This window comes from Morone saxatilis, unplaced genomic scaffold, assembly GCF_004916995.1.
Source record: "Morone saxatilis isolate NCDOM2014 unplaced genomic scaffold, NCSU_SB_2.0 Contig23, whole genome shotgun sequence".
Taxonomy (NCBI): Eukaryota; Metazoa; Chordata; class Actinopteri; family Moronidae; genus Morone; species Morone saxatilis.
Window position 1 is genome coordinate 8,227,437 of NW_023339796.1, and position 21,507 is coordinate 8,248,943.

General features: G+C 39.6%; 2 protein-coding genes across 3 annotated transcripts; one reads left to right on the forward strand and one right to left on the reverse strand.

The window, feature by feature from the left end:
* Positions 1–894: 894 nt before the first annotated feature.
* On the forward strand, positions 895–11,875 carry rgs20 (regulator of G protein signaling 20). The gene is made up of 5 exons (XM_035670122.1): positions 895–1,083; positions 6,836–7,002; positions 7,970–8,044; positions 8,147–8,381; positions 9,068–11,875. The coding sequence occupies exons 1-5, from the start codon at positions 895–897 to the stop codon at positions 9,254–9,256; spliced, it is 855 nt and encodes a 284-aa protein (XP_035526015.1). The 3' UTR covers positions 9,257–11,875.
* A 2,134-nt stretch (positions 11,876–14,009) lies between these two features.
* On the reverse strand, positions 14,010–19,771 carry tcea1 (transcription elongation factor A (SII), 1). 2 transcript variants are annotated; one of them, XM_035671487.1, is made up of 10 exons: positions 19,546–19,771; positions 18,412–18,474; positions 18,217–18,322; positions 16,588–16,690; positions 16,274–16,419; positions 16,092–16,148; positions 15,731–15,885; positions 15,416–15,562; positions 14,961–15,032; positions 14,010–14,424 (listed from the first exon to the last, which is right to left on the reverse strand). In XM_035671487.1, the coding sequence occupies exons 1-10, from the start codon at positions 19,618–19,620 to the stop codon at positions 14,416–14,418; spliced, it is 933 nt and encodes a 310-aa protein (XP_035527380.1). In that variant the 5' UTR covers positions 19,621–19,771; the 3' UTR covers positions 14,010–14,415. The 2 variants fall into 2 exon arrangements, with proteins under 2 accessions (XP_035527380.1, XP_035527378.1); XM_035671485.1 differs by having other exon boundaries at positions 16,274–16,422; positions 19,546–19,769.
* Between the last annotated feature and the right edge of the window lie 1,736 nt (positions 19,772–21,507).

The window sequence follows — 21,507 nt, forward strand, 5'->3', positions numbered from 1 at the left end:
CCAAAAACCCCAAAGGTGAGTGCTATTGTAAAATATGAAATGAAGGGGTCAGTCAAAGGGGAATGTCTGTGTCTCTGCTGCCAAAGCACGGCAGGACTGCAAATATCCCCTAGAATGAAAACAAACCTTGGAAAGAGACGCAGGGGAGCAGACAAAATAATAATAATTCTGTCTGTCAGAGATATTTTCAACATCCTGAGCGGCTACACCGCAGCCAATCAATTACAATCAGCTGTGTTATCATTGCCAGTGTACTTTAACTTTGTGGCTTTGTGAGGATGACAGAGAGCTGAAGTGAATTGATTGATCACACTGGAGAGCTTTGACCAGTGTTTATCCGTGTGAGTCTGTAATGAGCAACACAACCATGTTAGAAGCTCCTCAGTAAAACAGACTGGCGCTACAGTTACCAACAGAGTGCACATCTAGATTGAGGGTGCTGCCTGTACATTGCAACCATATGTTTCCTGTATAAAGTCAATTTAGCAACGTGTTTTAATCTATTGTATTACATGGGAATTCATCAAGGAGCATATACAATCACAAATGAATCCACGTCTGTCACTAGTCTTCCTCTCCGTCCATCTTACTCTGACACTAAGACCTCCTAGCTTAATCTGGCCTAAGCTGGTGAGACGCAGTAAAGCACAGAGGAATCAGGATTGCATCCAGTGGGAACATTGTCCTAATCCCCTTCTGCCCTCTCCTTTGTAAACACTCTTCTCTTCGTCAGGGTCACTGATGCTTTTTTCCCCCTCCTCTTGTCTTGTTGTCACAATGTGCTTCAGAAGAGACGCCGGGAAAACATAGAGGAAAGGAGCAAGGAGTGTGGATTTCTTATGATCTCGAAGAAACCTGAGCCTCACGTGGCGAGTGAGGCCTCATGGACGGAGCATGCCATGTGCTAGAGCGGTGAGGCAGTGGGAGATCAGGCCCACGTCTGCTCTGTGGGTGATCAGACGCACCAGGGCCCTGATGTGGCAGTGGATACGGGGACTCGTCCGGGCCTGCCGGCATGGTGTGGGATACTCAATGAACTACAGTGACCCGATCCAAGAGGAACAGGAGATGGTGTGCCTTGAGGTATGGTCATGTTATAGTTCTTTCCCCCGCTAATAAGCGCAACTGTTTTTGATAATAGCTTCATTATCATAAACATAGCTCTGATTAATACTGTAGAGCTCATTTTCTTGGAGCAAATACAGTCAAGAGTCACCAACCATGAAGTAAAACTACAACTGTACATTGCTTTATTTTTGCTCAGAGTACATATTTCAGAAACTTTTGAAGCACAGGACACTAATCACTGTTTTGCTTGTTTGTTGTTGCACTAATAAGCAGCCATAAATAATGAAATAACATAAGTCTGTTGCTGAAAGTGTCAAAAAAGAGTCTAATTTAACATTGGAAGTTTGCAGTAGCAGTATATCTTCAAACGTCTTACAAATTATATTTTCATATTATTAATCACCTTCAGTAAATTAAATTTTATACTCATACTTTGTTGTTGTTGTTGTTGGTTTGTTATGTTATTGTAAATGGACTGCTCCTGTCTTAGCGTCAGAAGCTCTTTTTGCTTCTTGCCAAACTTCTATTTAAGGAAGCACTTCCTGTCTAAACAAGGCTTAAGAAGATTAAAAGAAGAAAATGGTGTGTCCTGAAATAGTGTGATATTAGTCAGTAACAATCCAAACAAAGTTGTTCAGTCAGTCACCCAGACAGTCAAAATACATGACAGAACATCCCAGTGCAATATTTAATGAGAAACAACTAAGGGAGTTGTGAGTATGTTCAGTCATTTCTAAAAATAGTCTGAAAATGTGACTTTGCTCAGAGTTTGGCAGCAGCATCATTATGCGTAAATGGATAATTAAAGATTTCCAATAGCCTGCTGTAGTAAGGGGAACTATGTTACTATTCACAGAGGGGAAGGGATTGTAAAGGAGCCATGAGGACACAGGAGCTGCTCCCAGAAGTCCCTGAGAGGAAGGACAGAGTAGTCAGTTCAGGTCATTAACATAAATTTCACAAATGTGTTTGTGAAATGGCCATGTCTCTGCAAGCAGAACTGGAGCCTGATGAAATCCAGTCAAAATATTTATAACTAAATAGAAATAAAAGTATTTGGAACACAACCATTATTGGGTGAGAAATGACATTGAAATAGTACTCTGATATATCATAGTAATTCAATATAACAATAATTCCATGCATTCTTCTTGCTAACCTAGTGCCTACATTACCCACAATGCACACAAAATCTTCAGTCTCAGATTCAGATGTGTTATGCTAGTAGCGAGAACTTGTAGTCCAAACTGACACACTTGAGGCAGTTTAAGTGATGTATCAGCCACACCATGATTTATACAATCAGAGCAAAGAGAGCAAAGGTCTCCTTCCACTTAGTAACTATTAATGGTCTCAAGAGCTCCTACACATTTTAAGAATTGACCTGTACTGTCAGTGTGTACGCGCAATTTGAAATTATGCATGGAGATATGATAAATGATCATATTTCTGACCATGAGTCCAGGTTTAGTACCTCTGCAGCAAACACAGCACTCACAAATACACTTAGAAAAAGCTTCTTCCCTCCAGTCATCAGGAGGAACTCCTGACATCTGACCTCTGTATATCAGAATCAAGTGACGATCAAGAAAAAGGTCAGATAGAAAGCAAAGCAAGATTTGGCTTTTTAAATAGCCCAATAGAATTGTGTTTACTCTAACTGATTGGGGTAATTTGGACAATCAGTTTGTGCGGAGACCTATTGGCTGGATTTATGATGATAATGTGATGTTAAAGTAAGAAAAACAAAAGAACAGATGACTGTGTAACTTGGTTACAAGAAGTAACACGCTGATTGCATTTTATTAAATTGAGCCTGACATTTACAGTACAAAGAGCAACTTGATCAACACACCTGGAGGAAACAGAAAAAATAATTAGAAGAACAATAAGGCAGCAGCAAATAATAATCAAATGGAGGGAAAATAAATAATGTTTCCTATTCTGTTGCCATCTTTGTGGCTGTGATTAGACAATTCATCTTCACTCTCGAGATGCTCACAGATGCCACACATGATCTCTTGAGGTGTTGGTAACACACTTCCTCTCTGGTGCCTATCTGCATGTTGAGCTCCAGTGATTTAATCTACAGTTAATTCTATCTTCCTCAAAGCTTCACAATGCTTTGAATCCCCTTAATCACATATTGAAAAGACTTCATTCATCCTGTCACCCAGCTCTGGCGTCCTACTCCTCCGTGTGACCTTGTGTTTTTAGACTCCCTCCTCCACTTGGCATTGTGCCCTCAGAGGGAGAAGTCTGTGTGTTCATCGAATCACAGCAGCATAAAGTATTATTCCTTTCTCGCGTGTGTATGTATCAATCTCACATTGCTATTTGTGGGTCTGTGTTGCGTAACGTGAACACAGGGGAAGGTGTTAAATGAAGTGTTGTGGAGAAAGTCACATGTTCATGACTCTGGAGGGGAATAAAGATGTGTGGATGCTTAGGGCACGCCCCAGTTCAGCACAGTCAGAAAGTAATTCATCTGGACAGGAAAGAAATCTATGTCTTTTCCCTTTTTTGGTCAGATAACAGAACAGATGAATGCCTGATCCCAAAGTGGTTCAACAGGCAGTATTATAGAACCGTACCGGGTCTTTGCAGACACTGTAAGAACAGTTCTCCAATCAGTTTTGTATTACAAGTTGCAGCACTTCTTATTACAATGTGGGACCGGTGACATTCATTACCATGTTGTCAAAGAACATCTTGACTGACAATGTGACACAGGCAGGCATCAGCACAAATGTGTTGGTGTAAATTAAGAAGATAATTACATAAAATACAGTATGTTGTACTAGACTTTTGAAGAATAGGCAGAGTGCCATCTGGTGTTTGTACAAAGCAAGACATGGCATGCACCTAAAAGCACAGTATTAATAAAGGCATATGCATTGAAAGATATGTGTGAAAATGTACATCCCACTATCTCTGGGTGGATTGTGTGTCAGATAGCATTTACACTAGCACAGTGTGATACTCATACAAGCACGTGAAATATTATTCATCATATTAAAAAAGTCATATCTGTCAAACATTCACATGAGCAGTGTAGCCCTATAAGTCAGTTAGTGCTTTACCATAATGTGCATGGAGAACATGTTAGTGCTGTAGTTTGAGCAACCTTCAGATGGCAGTGTTGTCGTACATCATTACTGGTTGCAGGCCTGTACTGGAGATTACAAGGCACACATAATCCGTAAAAGAGATAAAAAAAAAAGCTAAATGCTTAAATGCAACAGGCCTGGGCATACTGTATATAATGTATCAAGGAGAAATGTCAACCTATGAGTTAATTTGAAGTTTATTTAACAGGGATAATACAAATTGTTGCATAGGGGGAAGCAATGCAACAGATGTAATGTCTTTTAACTACTAATTAAATAGCAGCTGCCATCACTGATGAATCTTTTAAATTCCGGTTAAACAACTAAACAAACAAATGGATGCAGCATATTCAGTTGTACATGTATGTGTCTGAGCGTATGTATGTGACAAGGGGATTAAAACTCATTCACCGTTCACGAAATGGAAAACGGTGATGGATGGATTAATCAAGAATGTTTAACTCACAGCAGAAATGTAAGACTGAACTCCACAAATGATATAACAATGGCTGTCAAAATCACGTTGAAACAACTGCTGCACTCTTATCAGCTGCTGGCTGTTTCAGCACCATAGACAGCGACTTCAGGAAGAGGCTTAGTGGCGCATGTGCCAAACAAATTTGTGTTTATATTTTTGAATAGGATTTTAATTTGTAAATAGCTGTAATGCGACGAGAGCTCAAGTTATATTTTATTTTATTATATTTTTTGTCTGGTGCGTGTTTTAGGCTTAATTTCCCGTTCCTCTTCGTCTTCTTTCTTATAAACTGCCATCACGCAGTTGCTTTAATAGTCCGTTTCTCGCACGCAAGGTGAAGGACCTGCACCGCACTGTAAACCTGTGCCATACTGTCGGGGTTTACTCTCTTCACTGGGCTACTACGAGTTGGAGAGAAGACGCATGCGTACTGACTTGAAGCAGCCGGTCGGGGGGGAAAAAGCCTTATGTGCCATCGGATGTAATCAAGGCAAAGAATTACCTCTTCTCGCTGTGCATACATGGTGAAATTGTAAGTACTGGCAGCAAACCGATGTATCATTGCACGGACATTTCGTGAGCGTAGCTTTTGAGGCCGTTTCCCGGCGTTTTAAATGGCATGACACTATCTTGCTGTACAGTGGGGCTTTTAACAGATCTAGGCAGTGTCTTTTCGGTGGTTGTCCAGGGCGATGAAGCTCTACGGTTCTTCATGGTGGCACTTTCCATTGATGTGATGTGGTGCGAGTTGCTAATGCAATGGTTTCTGCTGTTAAATCGCGCAGGAACCATTCAATCCCAACTGTCGTTCACATTTCTGCTACAGTAAGATTGAAGAAGAATTGTGCTTTGTTTTGTGTTATCATGATTTATCCTTTGAATGGATACGACCACCCCCACCCCCCATTTCATCGTCTATAGCTGTTGAGTCAAGCCATAGCGCACTGCAAATTGTGTCAGCTTTGAAGTGCCCGACACCTAACGCGTAAAATATGCCATTTGGCAAGACGCACGAAACCTGCATCCGAAGCCAGCTCCGAATCTGAGGGAAACCGCGCTCGGATCCATTTTAGAAAATGACCAAATGGTATTGTATTCACTGAAAGGCTGTGATAGAGCGATGCTGCGGTTATAGATTTGCAAGCTGCGCCTTCGGGGCCCCCCTCCCATGTACCAAATCTCCTGACATTTTTTTTAAAGCATCGTTTCTTGTGTCAGGTAGTAGCCGGATGATGCCGTGTGTTTGGAAGCGACAGCTTTGTTACATAAATGATCTGACAGGATTTGGCAGTGTCTGACCTGGTGATGACACGTTTGTTAAAAATCAGACAAGAAGTCATTCTGTGAGCATAGCCTGCCTGTACTCTATAGGCCTACAGATCTTAATGGGGATTCTGTTGAATACGCTAGAGAGCTATGGTCACAATTATAACACAGTAATTTCTCATGAACATGGGATGCAGCCTAAAGGTGCGTGACAAAGTGACATTGGATGAGTAAAAAAATCCAAAAAAGATATTTGCATTAATTTTTATGTGTATTTAATTTATTGCTCCATTTGGGCCCAGTGAGCATTACAAATCCCTTAATGCACTGCTTTTACACTCAGGCTTCCACAAATGGGATATTTCAAATTTTGGATTATGGACATTGAGCCTATGTTCAACAATCCATCGCTTTTACACATGCAGTTAAGAGTGTATAACACGCAGCCATTGTGAGATTATAGGGACTGAAATGTGCTTGGCGGGTGCATATTTGGCAGCAGGAAAAACAAAATCAGCAAATTATTCTTCCACACTTTTGCCCTGAGTAGAGCAAACAGCATTCCTTTACAGTGTGACCTCTGGGCATGCCAGCACACGCTGGAGCCAGAGCACACATAGCAAAAACATAGGTGTCAACTGGTGAGTGGTAAATTGAATAAATCTAATTAATCGTTACCATGGTGAAAGTGATCAGAGTGCTGGTAAAAAATGGATGCACTGTCAGGATTTCACACCGGTCTCGTTACAGTACACCCAGTGCCGTCCTTACTATCTGTATGCCACTGGCACTAATTTGTATGACACACATGCATTGCAAGTTAGGATATTTTTTTTACCACAAGATAAAATCTCAGTTAAATACAATTCCTGACATCTAAACACTAAACTCAGTGCCTCTCCTCTGTCTGTAGCCCATGGGATCAGAGCGGATGGAGATGCGAAAGAGGCAGATGTCGGTGCAGCAGGAGTCGGCAGCAGGGGGAACTGCACCGCCCCAGCAGGGCCAGCCGGGCCAGGCCAACCCACGGGGCTCAAACGCATGTTGCTTCTGCTGGTGCTGCTGCTGTAGCTGTTCCTGGTAGGTCTTCCCCTCCCCGAGAACTCATTCATTGTGGCCCAGCATGTCCGACATTATTGCACACAGGACAGCACAGCCTGAGCTACTGTGTCTCAGCAGCAGGCTTCAGCTTGTGTCTTATTCTTGATATTTTTGCATGTGCATGTGATCTGCGGACATGCCTTATCTGCTGTGAATGTGAGACACAGTAAAGAACACATTTACAAGATGATACAGAGACAGGCATACAGCTAAACAGATATAAGTCATCACATAGCTATTATGTACAGGCAAGAGTTAGACCACAGTATCTATAATATCTGTACAATATCTGTACATATAGTAAACATTTTCATTATCGAATAATCGACTAATTAATCTTTTGGTCTATAAAATGTTAGAAAATTGTGAAAAATATCCATCACAATAACCCAGACTCAAGTTGACTGCCTCAAATTGCTCGACCAATAGTCTTAAACCCAAAGATATTCACTTTACTATCGTAGGAGAATAAGAAAGCTAGCAAATATTTACATTTGAGAGTCTGGTACCAGTGAAAGTTTGGCATTTTTTGATTAAAAATAATGTAAAATGAACATAAATTGATTATCAAAATAGTTTTCCATCAGCTAATTGATAAATTGACTTATAATTGCAGCTCTACAAGTGAGATTGCGTGCCAAAGAATAGCAGAATGCTGGGATAAATATTATATTGTATATAATATAATTAATTAATATAGTGTTAATAGTTGCACTGTTCACAGTGGTGGCCCATATGCACAGCAAATACAGTCTGCTTAGACTTGTGTATCACAATGGAAAGATATTTAGCACATGTTATAAATAAAAGTTAAATGGTAGATATGTACAGTAAGATGTGAATACATAACACAGAGCCATTAATAAATAACTTCTTTAGATAAGGGATGATGTGCTGTTCGTAATCCATCTTTCTGTTGCATGCCATGTTGCCATGTCACCATTAGGAATGAAGACCGGGATGAAAGGAACCGAAAGGCTTCTTATGACGTCAAGGAAGGGACCCCAGACTGTGAAGACTGGTCAGTTGATTTCACTGCACAAAAAAAGTAAATCTTTTAATCGTATTTGTGGAAAATGAATGTAGAACTCACTCACTCCTGTGTTGCCCACGCTCTCTGCAGTCCTAAGCCCACGCTGGAGGAGGTGCGCTTATGGGGGCAGTCGTTTGACAAGCTGATGTGTTGCCCAGCGGGGAGGAACTCCTTCCGACAGTTTCTTCGCACTGAGTTCAGCGAGGAGAACATGCTCTTCTGGTTAGCCTGTGATGAGTTCAGCCAAGAGACCAATAAGAGCACAATAGAGGAGAAGGCTCGGGTCATCTACGAGGACTACATCTCCATTCTCTCACCTAAAGAGGTCAGACAGCTCTTTATTCACGGTTATTAGAAATGTGTTAAATTTCAAGGGTGAAACTTCATGATATTCTTCTCATTCTCCCTGACATTAAAGGAACGGTTTGACATTTGGGGAAATTCTTAGCTTTCGTACACAGAATCAGATAAGCAGATTGATACCACTATGAATATGGCGCTTCAGCCAGCAGCTCATTAGCTTAGCTTAGCATAAAGACTTGAAACGGGTGGAAACAGCTAGCCAGGCTTTCTGCAAAGGTAACAAAATCTGCCGACGGGCACCTTTAAAGCTCACTAATTCACAAGTTGTATCTGGTTTGTTTAATCCATACAAAAAGCAAAGTATAATTTGGAGTTTTAGAGGGGTTGACTATATCTTGGCTCTGAGCAGTTGCCAGGCAACTACTGGAAGTTTCTCGTCCCAGCCATGAAATGGTCCAGCCCATAACTCCCATAGAACTCCAAATTGTTGAGATATCACGACCTGGCTAGCAGTTTTCCCGTTTCCAGCCTTTGTGCTAAGCTAAGTTGGTTGTAGCTTCATATTTATTTTTCAGATCAATTATGTCATAAACTGTTCGGTAACAAAGAAATAAGCTTATTTCTAAAAATGTCAAACTATTCCTTTAACAGTTTCATTGAGAATGCGCACTTGCTGTTTTCCTCATTTTCCCTGTTCTCGACTCCCAGGTGAGCCTTGACTCCCGCGTGCGTGAGACGATCAACAGGAACATGCAGGAACCCAACTTGCACACATTCGACGATGCCAAGCTGCAGATCTACACACTAATGCAAAGAGACTCGTATCCCCGCTACATGAACTCCCCAGCCTACAAAAACCTGCTCAACACTCTGTCAGAGCAGTCCCCCGAATCTTAGGGTGGTGTTGACCTGTGATCTTTTAACTGTCTTTAACCCCCTCCCCCCCAAAATCCTTACCACCTTTTTTAAAATTTTCTTTGTATGTTCAGTGTAGGATTACATGAACCGGGCCTCGGGCCTGGCCCCTCCCAGGGATCTCAGCGCTAATGTGATCTGCACCTGACCGAAGACACTCAGGTCTCAAAATCTCCCGAGGGCTCGACATCACAAGTACTGCTACAGATCAACATAGCAAAACACTCCAAAGGAATATGAATACATTTTGTTTCTGTTTTCTTTCTTTTGATAGAAATAATCTATTTTATTTGTGTTCAGAGTTTTTTATGGTCTGTTGTTTTTTTGTATAATTGTTTGGGGGGAAAATGATTCCTACTGTAGACTATATATTTATGAGTTTGTAAATAGTAAAAATGGAATTGTGGGTATTTTATGTAGAAACGCCTGGTTCTATTTACTGCGTATGAAAATCAAAGCTCAAGTCAAAGGCTACGTGTTAGCTCTACTTGCAGGCAGCTTTGTGGGGTATTGTATGATTTTACCTTGGTTTCATCCTGTTTTGTTTCCTAACCTCACACTTTGGTACCTGTGACATCGACTTGGCAACTCCATGTAGAAACTGTGCGTGATTGAAACAACTGTAAGTGTGGTTATCAGAGAAGTAACAGAAAGTGACACTAGCTATTGCAATTTTTTTCCTTAAGAAACTTAAATCAATGATGGAAGGGTATTTTAACTTTCTTTACTCAGTCTCTTAACCACAGAAGATTGCCTATTTAAGATTTAATGTTTGTTTTTTTATTCAAGTGTTACTCAATGCACACCTCATAGATTTAATATAGTTTTACCAGTGTGACATAAGAACCTATGTAAATCTATTTACCAGATAAAGTATTTTTTATTTATTGATATCTATTGCCAATACAGAAATACCAACAAGTACAAATTATATTTAAGTTCTATATGGAGTAAACTATACTATTAGGTTAGGTAGGTAAATCTCAGGAACACTTTATTTTATGAGTTATTTCCTGTAATTTCCTATTAATTTCTTGGCTGTTTCCTAAAGAAGAACTAAGAAATGTGGTACTAGTTTTGGAGAAAATAAGAATTGCGCCATTTAAACCCATGTAAAACAGCTATCCTGACTCTATTTAAAAGTAAAAAAAAAAAATACATAAAAATATCTTGTGTTTAATCCATAGAATCCATAGAAAACGTCTAAAACAGACAACCAGTGGCGACTAAAGGAAGTTCCTGCTCCCAGCCAACAAATAGTCTGCCACAGAACCACCGATTAAAACAGCTATTTTCAGATTTTATACTTTGTATGGATTAAACAAACAAGATATTATGTGTTAAAAAGCTTTAGAGGTGCTGGTAAGAGGATTTTGTAACTGTTGGACAGAGCCAAGCTAGCTGTTTATACCTATTTCCAGTCATTATAAGGTAAGCTAGCCTATTGGTCAGACATTAGAGTGATATTGATTTTCTCACCTAATAAAAGCAAATACATGTATTTAATTCTCCATTTAAGTGCTTTTGCCTGGAGACAAATTTGAGTTTTTTTCATGTTCAGCTGACAATTATTTCAAATGAATGAACTGGATGTTACTGCCTCTACCTTTACCAATAATTAGTACTTAAATATGTAGTTCTTCTCAGGAAACTTCTTGGATATTAACAGGAAATTACAGACAGGTAAAATAAAGCATCACTGAGATTTGTGAGAAAATGTTTGATAGCTCGTGGAGTCATTTGTGTATCATCCTGCAACTTTGACTTAAAAATCGGTTTTAAAATCCCACCTGCAATATAAAATTGACTTCTGATTAAAACTGACTCTGGGGGTCAGGCCAGGTTAGCAGCAACACCAAAGCTACCATGTAAACTGTGTTCATACGCTTGTCGAAAAGCGTTTCCATTGACTAAAATTGGAGTTGCCAAGTGTTAAATACGTTTATGTATTCTGATAGTTTTAGTTGAATTACTTTGTTGCCTCACAAACATGTCACTCAAAGACAAGATCCTCACATGGGGAAGTGCCTTGACATTCAATTTTATGACATCTTTCTCATGGGCAACAGTTGTTTTCAGACTCTTGCCATAAGGGTGGTTACTGGAGCACGACACCAGTTTACTGGAAATTGTCCCTTTCTTTGGCCAAACTATTGCATGTGTTTTGTCTTGATTCCTTAGTCGTGACTACATCAGTCCATTTTGGTAGCGCTACTAAACAGAATGGCGGAGGGTAATGACAACACATGTCTTTATTTGCTGAGGACATAAAGATCAATGGACAGGGCTGGTTGATCTGAACTTCTTGCCAACCTGTGTGCTTCACGGTGGCACTTTTACTTGTCTTAGAGTTAACTTTAACTTACTATGTGCAATTTGAGCAGATGGATACACCGCGCAGATCAACCTCAAAACACAATCTAAGCCAATGGTTTGGAGTGATGCCTATAAATGTTGTTTCTTCTTCTGTTTACTATATGAAATGTGTTATTTTGCGCTGAGTTTACTGAAGAATACATTTTTAAAAAACAAATAATGTGAATGTTTACAGTATATGGTTTAGTTTTTTTTTTTTTCTGCTACTCTCCAAGAAAATAATGACTTGTGGGCATTTTGATTGAGATAAAATAAAGCACAATAATTTTACTGACTCTGGAATGATTTGATCACAAAAGCACGACACAACCATCAAGTACTAAAACTTTACTGGAAAAAATAAATAAATCTAAGTCTAAGTCAATTTACCTGATATTAAGCATTACCAGATTTTTTTATTTAAATTCTCCTACATCACACAAACTGATAGGGTAAAATTAGATAAAGAAAATCTCCAATTCAATGTGTATATAAAATGGGTTAGTGGAATAAAATATCTATTGAAGAAGGTACAATTTAGAAGCTAAGGGTCATTGTCAAATCATACACTAGAACTACTGTGATGCCCTTACCACAGAACTAACACACACTCTATGTTGCACACTTCATATGTATTAATATAGAAGTTGGCATTTTGGCCTCCAGGCCTTACTCAAAATCAGAGTTTCAGTGATTAGTTCAGGTTGTACTTACCTATTGATATAGCAGTAAAAAATATTCCGATAAATTGGCATCGGAAATGTTCCCAACTCTTTTGGCTTGTCACTCCAATGTCCTGGAGACCAGGTTTAGTTTATCAGAAACATACAGAACATTGTTTTATCACCTTGTTAATTCATAACCATGATTTTGAACTGATGACGTGTTTCAGGTGTCCACTACAGAAAATTATGCATTTCTTCTGTTTGGGGTCTCAAAGCTTAATCAAGATTAAATACAATGAATTTTCCTATTTTCCATATCTGTGACAGTACTGCAGCACCACCCCTCCCAACAAATATGTCTGTTTGCTTTTGGCATTTTATAACAAGACGTCTAATAGGGAGTCAGACTCTGAGGTCTAATTAACCACAAACAGTAGTAATGTCCCCACTGTAGACTTTCTTGTCTTGAATATATTTCTTAATGATAGCCAATAATATATATAAAGTATGACATACTTACTTATTTTTTTGGCCATTTCAACATAAAATGTGCAAGAACAATTTGTTTTACAATGAGTGACCACTTCAATATGTCAAAAAGAAACAAAATACATTATTAAAAGGAACAGGTTTGAATTTACAATTATTTTTGAGGAAGTAAAGCCAGTGTCAACAAAACACATGGTTCAAGATATTTACTTTAATTACTTGTAGTGTCAACCTAAGCACAGTTGTGTATGTAAGATTAGGGAAAAGGGAGGAAAATCAAATACTGTATGTAATAAAATATGTGTGGATGTGGGTGTTTGTTTTTCTCTTATTCCCGACCCCCAGGTTGAGAAGCACTGCATTACAGGATGATGTTTACACAAAATATTAGCTTTTCCTGTAACAGACCAAATACCATCTCTAATGGTTTAGTATCTTTTTCTGCTGCTCTCAAAGAAAATAATGACTTGTTTTTGACACCACATGACACAACCATCAAGTAATAACCCAAATCTAAATACTGTTCTGTGACTTTACCTCTAAGCATTAAAGGGTTTTAATGTATCAGCAGATAAATACTGGTATGAAGGTAAATATGAGAAACATGATTTTCTACCATTGAAGTGTGTACAGTAAATGTTGGTTACTTTCTCCATCAAACAAATTAATCAGGCGAATCTAGAATTTGTGTTGCTCATGAGATGGGTTAATGGGATTATGTTTTCTTCTAAGGTACATCTTAATAATGAATGAGACGCTGACCTTCATAAGATAATACATACTAAAAAGTGTGGTGAGGCACTTATCAGATAGTAGAATTAGAGAAAAACACATATATGTGCTCATAGCAGTTGTTATTAGATGACATTTTAGCCATGCAGCCTTCTTCAAGTTTCAATGATTAAACCGACTGTCAGACTGGTCTGGGTTCAGTTTGTGTGAGTGAAGCAGCACGACTGCTTGTCAACATAGAGTGGTTGCACCTGGCAATTAAAAAAACCCAGAGGAAAGGGAAACAATGGTGTTCCTTTTCTGGTTCAGCCAATGAAATTATGCCGTCCCTCGACAGATTAATATGCATCCATCAGCATTCACTTTGATGTGATGAATATTCCACCAATAACAAATGTATACTACTCCACACACACACACACAGTTTGTCCTCTCAGATCCTTGATTGCATTAGTGTAATTTTCCCATAGCCAGAAGAGATTCAAGACTAATGAAAAGCACTTCTTTTTAATCAAATGGATTACACTTTATTGGGAAATTAAATAAAACGATGCAATGTTGTGAGGGGAAAGCAAAACAACATTGTCCAAAGTGTTAAAACTACATATAAAAAATGCAGATAAAAGAGAATGACACAAGACTTATCGCATATATCTGACAGTGAGAAACAACTAATAACAATAGTAAAAGATCTTGGGGCGGGGGGAAGGTGTTGGGGAACTGACAACGAGCTCAATCTATGACGGGATATTAATTCAAACAGTAACCGCAGTGGCATCTTTGTATGGCATGTTGTGTACCATGTACCACAGAATTCAAAGCTCCGATCTGTTGCAGAGAGACAGAACCTGGTCCAGGAATTTTGCTACTTGTCCGAGTGCCGTGGAAATGCCTGCAGACTCAGCAGAACTAGGACACAAAGAACACAAAGAACACAAATGAATACCCAGACGCTGTAATATATATATGTAACACTGATGATCAAGTAGTCATAAATAATAGCCCAAAAAACCCTTTTTCCCCAACCAATTAAGACTGACAATTGTAATATTTTTTTATCCATACCCACTCACTGTAGTGTCATCCTATGTGTAATTGAATTTATTTATTTTTCTAATCATTCCACTCTCAAATTGCTTGAAAGACACTTATTTTCACAAATAAATGCAACACAAAATGTATTACTCCCCTATAATTTCACATATTTGAACAGTGGAATCAGAGAATTTACATTTTTGCCTGATAAATGACATAAGAAAGGTAAACTAAATAGCAATTATGTTGCAGATACGTTTTCTGTTGATCGATTAATAGATGAATTGACAAATCATTTCAGCTCTAATTTGTTTAAAGGCCGAATAGCATTGATGAGTTCAGCACAGGTGGAACTCTGCGTGGAGAGTGAACAATAACACAGTCAACAAAGCCCACGTCGACCAACGTACCTTCCATCTATTCCCGCATTCATTGCAGAAGACAAACGTGGTCATTGGCTCATCAGCACTGCGAGTTTGAACCTGGGAATAACACAAACACGCACAAACCATTGAATACAATATCGTACGGAAAAAGCAGCAGCTTACGGGTTGACTTAAATCATGAAATACTCAAGTAACCAATTTCTCACATTAGTTACTTGATAAGCATACAGTCATAACAAAACTACAATGCACCATGTTATTTTAGCCAAACCGTGTAAACGGAGAACATGGATTTAAATCAACCTTTCCAGCAGAGGAACAACAATGTGATGTCCATGTTGGAATGACTGAAAGAAATCCCAGTGTTTCAACAGTAGTGAAACTGATTAGAACCACACCTGTAACTTTTTAGACCATAACATCTGTCTGCTACTGCCACAGTTAAAATGAAGCATTAATCTGTTTGCAACAATCCGTACCTGTGTGTATGTGCAGCACTTCCCCTTGCATTTGCCACAGGTAAATAGATCAGTCTGAGTGCCTCCAGTGGTGGCCATCTGGTGGTCCCTGACAGCCTCTTTGGTCAAATTCTTTCTCATTTCCTTCAGCTCGTCGCTGGCCATTTCCTACAGAAAAAGAACAATGTCATTTATGATGCCTTCAAGTAAACTAATCTAACTCTGTCACTGCTGTAACAACAGATATACATTACATAATCTAGTTATACAAACATGGAATTAAAAGTTTAAGATTTGTCACTGCACTGTTGGAATAACTACTGACTGCCAACACACCTCTGCAGTCATCTTTGCCATCCGCTCAGGGGTTACACTCCCGCATAGCACAGTCTTCCTTAAGTTAGGGTTCTTCACATCTTTCAAATTCGAGATTCGGCTCCGCACGCGGTTCTTGTATTTCATGTCTGTGTTTTTAAACTCTTGGAAGATACGTGATAGCAAGTCAAGGAATTCAACTTTGGATATGTACTTTTTATGCCTCATTATAAATACTAGAGCCTTTTAGGCGTGTTAGTGATTAACTTGTCAGTTGACTGGCTAAACATAAAGCCACAACAAATTCATTTGGGTACAGACCTAATGGGGTTAAAACATAGCAAAATCCAGAGACACATTTTCCATTCAGTGTAAAGGATATATTCTTCGACCTGTGCTCCAAGTTCATCACAATCAGCACCAATAGCAATATGATCATCTGGGGAGGGGATGGAAAGTCAGAGAGGACTAAATGTTTTGTAAAATTTTGTAAATGAAACCAACAGTAATCAATCACAATACCGTGGTGAAAATGTGTTGATAACATTAGAATAACAGGATTACCTCCGGTCTGCAGGGCGTTGGATATCAGCTCTCTGCACTTGAGCCTTATAGAGTCAGAGGTGCTGGGGGCACGAGGAAAGGTGTTGATTAATGTGCTGGTGGAAACTTCAGAGGGCTCGCTCTTGCTGCTGGAGTTACTGCTGGAGCTGCTGCGGGAGCAATAACACAGGAGATCTTGAATCAGCTACTGAGCAAACCACATTTTGAAAGAAAAGGATGTAAAGAAAGTGCATCCCATTTCTACATCGGAATGGTAAAACATTTGTCTTGACCATCAGAAATACTTGGAAGAATATGATTATATTTCTTGTTACCTCTCTTCTTTTGCCTCTGGGCTTCCCTGCGATGGAGACACAACTGGTGTAGTTTGTTCTTTCCTCTTTTCATCTGAAGATTTATCTCCATTACCAGGCTCATCTAGAGTACAAGTAACAAACAATAAACAAGTAAGAAAATAATATAACACAAGAGATGGCCAACATTAAAGAGGTCAATACTTTTGTATGCTTGACAACATGAATAGCAGTCAGCCACCCAGCTTTCCTTTAATGGTTTTAATATTTTTTTTTGTAGTGTTGAATAGTGTTTATTTATAATATCTGCCATCTGAAACATTGGAAGAGAGAGGGGTAAGACATGCAACAATGACCCGCGGTAGGAATCGAACCAGGTACATGATGATGTGATAATATGGCATGCGTCTTATCTATTTGGCCAACAAGAGTTCTAGCCTCAACCAAAGTTTTGGTAATTACACATATACATATTACACAATATATACCTTTAAAAAAAAGTCTTTAATAGTCCAAGCAAGTGACATCGGTGCTATAAAATTGTACACTTGTCGTGCTGTGTCTGCGTGGATCTGCAAATATTGTACTGCCAAAACGCTAGTTTGTGGCGGGGTTTCTATAACCACTGTGTTGAATTTCGACTGAAACTGAAACTCTCCCTTGTTTCTCCTCAATCTGTCTTGTCGCCCATGAAAACGAAGGGCGAGGAAATACGACGGGACATACAAGAGCATGTCATGCAGTGAGGCAGCATCCCATGTGTGCCTGTCTGCCTCTGTGTGTGAGGAGAATGTGTGAGTGTATGTTTGAAGAAGAATTCTCAAACAGCATCATCAACTGTTCTGAGGTTTTCATGAGTCGCTTCCCATTCACATTGAACATTATAGGCTGCACAATTAATCCAAATATTACCGAAATTGCATAAGTGTAATATGCAAATCACAGAAGAAGGGAAAGTAACGTGTGACAAAACAAGTACTGTGGTGAGCCACAGGTGCCCTGGTCTACAGATCTTATTCTCCAGATTTAAGAAAACATGTTTATTTGCTACAGACCCCCAAAAATGTCACATCGTAATGATTTTAATTTTTGTTTATTTGTGATTTAAAAAAAAAGATCATTCAAACATAATCGCGGATCACAATATCTCTCAAAATAATTGCAGTATGATGTTATCGTATTGTGCAACCCTACCTAACATGCACACAAGAGGTTGAGGAGAGACGACGGAGAGTTTCAGCTTCGGTCGAAACACAACACAGTGGCACAGAAACCTCTCCACCGAGCAGCGTTTTGGCAGTGTTGTTTGCAGAGCAACAACGTACAACTATGAATGAGCCTTCAGTAGAAACAATCACCTGCGCCGCCACAATACGTAGTTACATTTCTGGGAACATTTTAGGCTATGACGCGGCGTACAAGTCTATGACGAACCCAAGGCGTCAATTTAATAAACTCCAAGAACAGGACACTTGACAGCTGGTGTACCCAGAGCATCGATGTCTTACGATAAGCTTTAGGAAGCTGTTAACAATCAGCTACAAAACAATAATGCTATGATTGGCTCTAATAAAGCCGTGGACAATAGAAATGTAACAAAACAAACTCACACACGTTTAAGTGTAAGTAGAACTGGAAAGCAATAATTACCCAAAAGCTTCTTCCATGACTTGATCAAGGACTTGGCTAGAGACGTCACCTCATCGTCTGTGCTCTGCTTGCGGATGGCATTAACGGACATCCCGATTCTGGTAGACTGTGGAGAGACATTGTGTGAGTGCGCTACCGGATTTCAGCACCGCCTGAGTCGACGATGAGCTTCGGTAAGATCTTAGCAAAAGGTACCTGAAGCAGCTCGAGGGTCATGGGGACACAGCGCAGCTCCTTCAATAGGTCCAAAGCTCCAGCCTGCAGAGAGGGGAAGAGGATGGAGGTGTGTTTACATCCATTTGAACACATCTCATACTGAACCTTCTTGGCTGTGCGTGGATTTGTGTGCTCTGTCATAGGTGGACATTAACTACGGCATCAGCGTGGTGACATTTCACACAAGGCTTGGTTTGTTATGAATCTTGAATTCTGCTGGGTTAACTTCTGTTTGTTATTATTTATTATTATTATTAATGTTAGGTTGGACAAAATCAATGACTTAACCTTTTGTTTACTAGTTATTATTCTTTAATTAATGACTGATTAATTGACAGAAAATTAATCTACAACTTTTTTGATCACTGATTAATCGTTTAAGTGAAATATAAAGCAAAAAATTACAAATATCAGCTTATATATTCAATTAAAAATACAGGTTTAGGACTGTTGGTTGGTCATTATAAAATATTGTAACATTTAACTTTGAGCTCTATGGAACTGTGATAAGCATTTGTCACTAATTACTAACTTTTTTAACAGGAAATAATAACTGGATAATAATTGGCACGTTATTACACACTGAAGGTAATCCTTAGTAACCCTCAGTAACGTTATTGCGTTACATTACTCGCAGAGCAAAAGCTAGGCGGCACAGTTGCGTTAAACGAAACAGCCGCTTGCAAAATGCCAAAACACAACCGAAACAAAAACCACACTGCACAACAACACTGCCATTCTGTCTCACACTTTTAACAGCAGTCTTCTTCATTCCTGCAGCCTCAAAGTGACCACGTCCAAACATGTTATCGCGGGTGAGAACTAACAGGCAGCTATGTGGCTAAGTGCTAACGTTAGTCACAACAACAGGTAGCGAGGGTTAGCCGCGGAGCTAATCGCTGAAGGTACGGGTGTAGTGACCGGCTGGACGCAAACTAAACACCCAGCTGATGTGACACACTGGTGGAACAGTGTGTTGACAAAAAAGTGAACCGGCTGGAGGCTCATTTAGCAAAAACAGTCGGCCCCCCCCTTCTCCTCGTAGTCCATTAGCGCCAACGCTAGCTAAACATCAACAGCGATAAGCGTTCATTCTTCTCTCAGGCAGCTCACCCCGTTTTTCTTCTGCGCCATTTTATCCATCTTCTTGGCAATTCTGATAATCTCCTCTTCCTCCTTTTTGCCCATGGTGACCGATCTGGTGAAATCCCCCCCCAAAAAAGTAGGCGTAAATGGGGAAGATATATCCGCGACAAAGACCACGCCACTGAGGTGAAAGCGGCGGCGGCGTCTACTTGACGGGACCGCACACTGACCCGACGCTGTGCAGCAGACATGACTGGTCGATGCAGGATGAGTTCAGGGGGAGTTAATCGAGACGGAACCCGGGATCGCTCTGGGAGGTGTCAGAGCAGTGGGTGTTCACCACTCAGTGCGTTAATCCGACAAGGTGAGCTGTTTACACGAATATTTAGATATAGCTGTATCTTTTTCTAGAGTTCTGCACGAATATGTCTTCCTGTCACCAAAACAAAGCCTGTATTTTGGCAATATCGCTACCCGTCGTTAGGTAGCGCCAAAGTGCCAGTTGCATCTCTGCTTGGGTCAGCAATGGACTCTAGCTGGAAGCCTTTTTGGGTTTTACATTCATAATTAATCTCATGTAGAGCTTTACATAGTTTAGTAATGGATTTTAGTAATAGATTCATCATTTCATGTATTTTCACTTATTGTAATTAATAAAATGTTAATATGTGCTGTTTTTAAAAGGCTTTTATGGTATTAAATAGACATTCTTTGGGTTTAGTCTAGTAGTTTTGTCTGAGTCAAGTCAAAACGTCCTATAGGATTCGTGAAAGGCTGGGGCCCTAGCGCTTGATCTGTGAGGAAGCAAGCGAGCTGGGGATGGTGCTAAAACCTTGCTGTAATTTGTGTGATTGATGAGAGGTGATTTTGAAGTATGTTTCTGATGGGTACGCACCTGTGAACGCAGCTTAATCATTGGAAGAAATAAGCTTGCGGATCATGGACGCATGACATGCAAGTATAAGACAGTGAGCCTTCACGGTAGCTTGTCAAAAGCAAGGGTTCGCACGCATTCAATTAACTCTCAGCGACAGACTTGAGCAGAAGAGTAGAATGTGTGGTGGTTTCTTACTGATCGTTGTGTTTTTTGGTTCTAATAACGTGTGAGGGAGAGCGCTTAATGGTGTTTGACAACCGTTCCACCTGAGTGCTTGGGTTAACCGCTGTAGTACAGCTGTCCGAGAAATAACTGGTAGTACCGCTGATAGGGAAATCGCCTTGCGGCATTTTTAAGGAGTCACAAGCTAAAAAGGTTGAAAAAAACCTATTTAGGTTTTTGTTGGAACATTGATGGTAGCAGTACTTTTTTGATACTGTTGAGATTTTCACTCCTAGAAAAGGTCGCTGGCAGGTACATAGGGTGTAAAAATACTTATTTTGCTCCAAGCAGCAGTTGACAGTTATCACTGTATTATTTATTATAATTAACAGTCAGTAAAAGAGCTTCTGTCTTGCTAAGGGCCTTTGGTCGGACTCCTTTGAAGAAGGAATGGCTGTGACCTTTGAGAAACAGGATCTAGGCCACGATGATGGTGTACTGTTGATCTTATACTGCAATTATATGACACTGACTGACTCGCTAATTTGGATCTTACTAATCCAAACAGATCAGCATGTGACATTACCACCTAGTGATTGAAGGTTAGGCAATCATTGAACAAAACTGTAACATACTGCTAATTACAGTACATAAAATATACATCATACAGTCCAAAAATATCAAAAACTGTGATAAAATTCACATTATATTCACCGGTTTATAAAGAGTTTTTGGTAACTCACTGGCAAAAGTATTTAAATGAAGCTTGTTATTTTTATTAATTACTCTAACACACATTGAACAGCATTATCTAATGCAATATTCCTCATATTGAACCCTGTTTGACCTACACAGGCCCTTCCTTCCATCCCCCCATCAGCAAGTCTCCATCTTGGAAGACACTACACGTGCTAGTGGGAAGTATTAGCAGCTTTCACTCAGTCAGGGGC

What these genes read in the sequence shown, in the direction of transcription:
- rgs20 (XM_035670122.1), top strand. Translation starts at nt 895, where the DNA reads ATGCCATGTGCTAGAGCGGTGAGGCAGTGGGAGATCAGGCCCACGTCT. An exon ending in AGGAGATGGTGTGCCTTGAG is followed by an intron (nt 1,084 to 6,835) that starts GTATGGTCATGT and finishes CTCTGTCTGTAG; the next exon opens with CCCATGGGATCAGAGCGGAT. An exon ending in CCATTCTCTCACCTAAAGAG is followed by an intron (nt 8,382 to 9,067) that starts GTCAGACAGCTC and finishes CTCGACTCCCAG; the next exon opens with GTGAGCCTTGACTCCCGCGT.
- tcea1 (XM_035671485.1), bottom strand. Translation starts at nt 19,620, where the DNA reads ATGGGCAAAAAGGAGGAAGAGGAGATTATCAGAATTGCCAAGAAGATG. An exon ending in TGGCGCAGAAGAAAAACGGG is followed by an intron (nt 18,475 to 19,545) that starts GTGAGCTGCCTG and finishes CCCTCTCTGCAG; the next exon opens with GCTGGAGCTTTGGACCTATT. An exon ending in TGGCAAAGATGACTGCAGAG is followed by an intron (nt 15,563 to 15,730) that starts GTGTGTTGGCAG and finishes CTTTTTCTGTAG; the next exon opens with GAAATGGCCAGCGACGAGCT.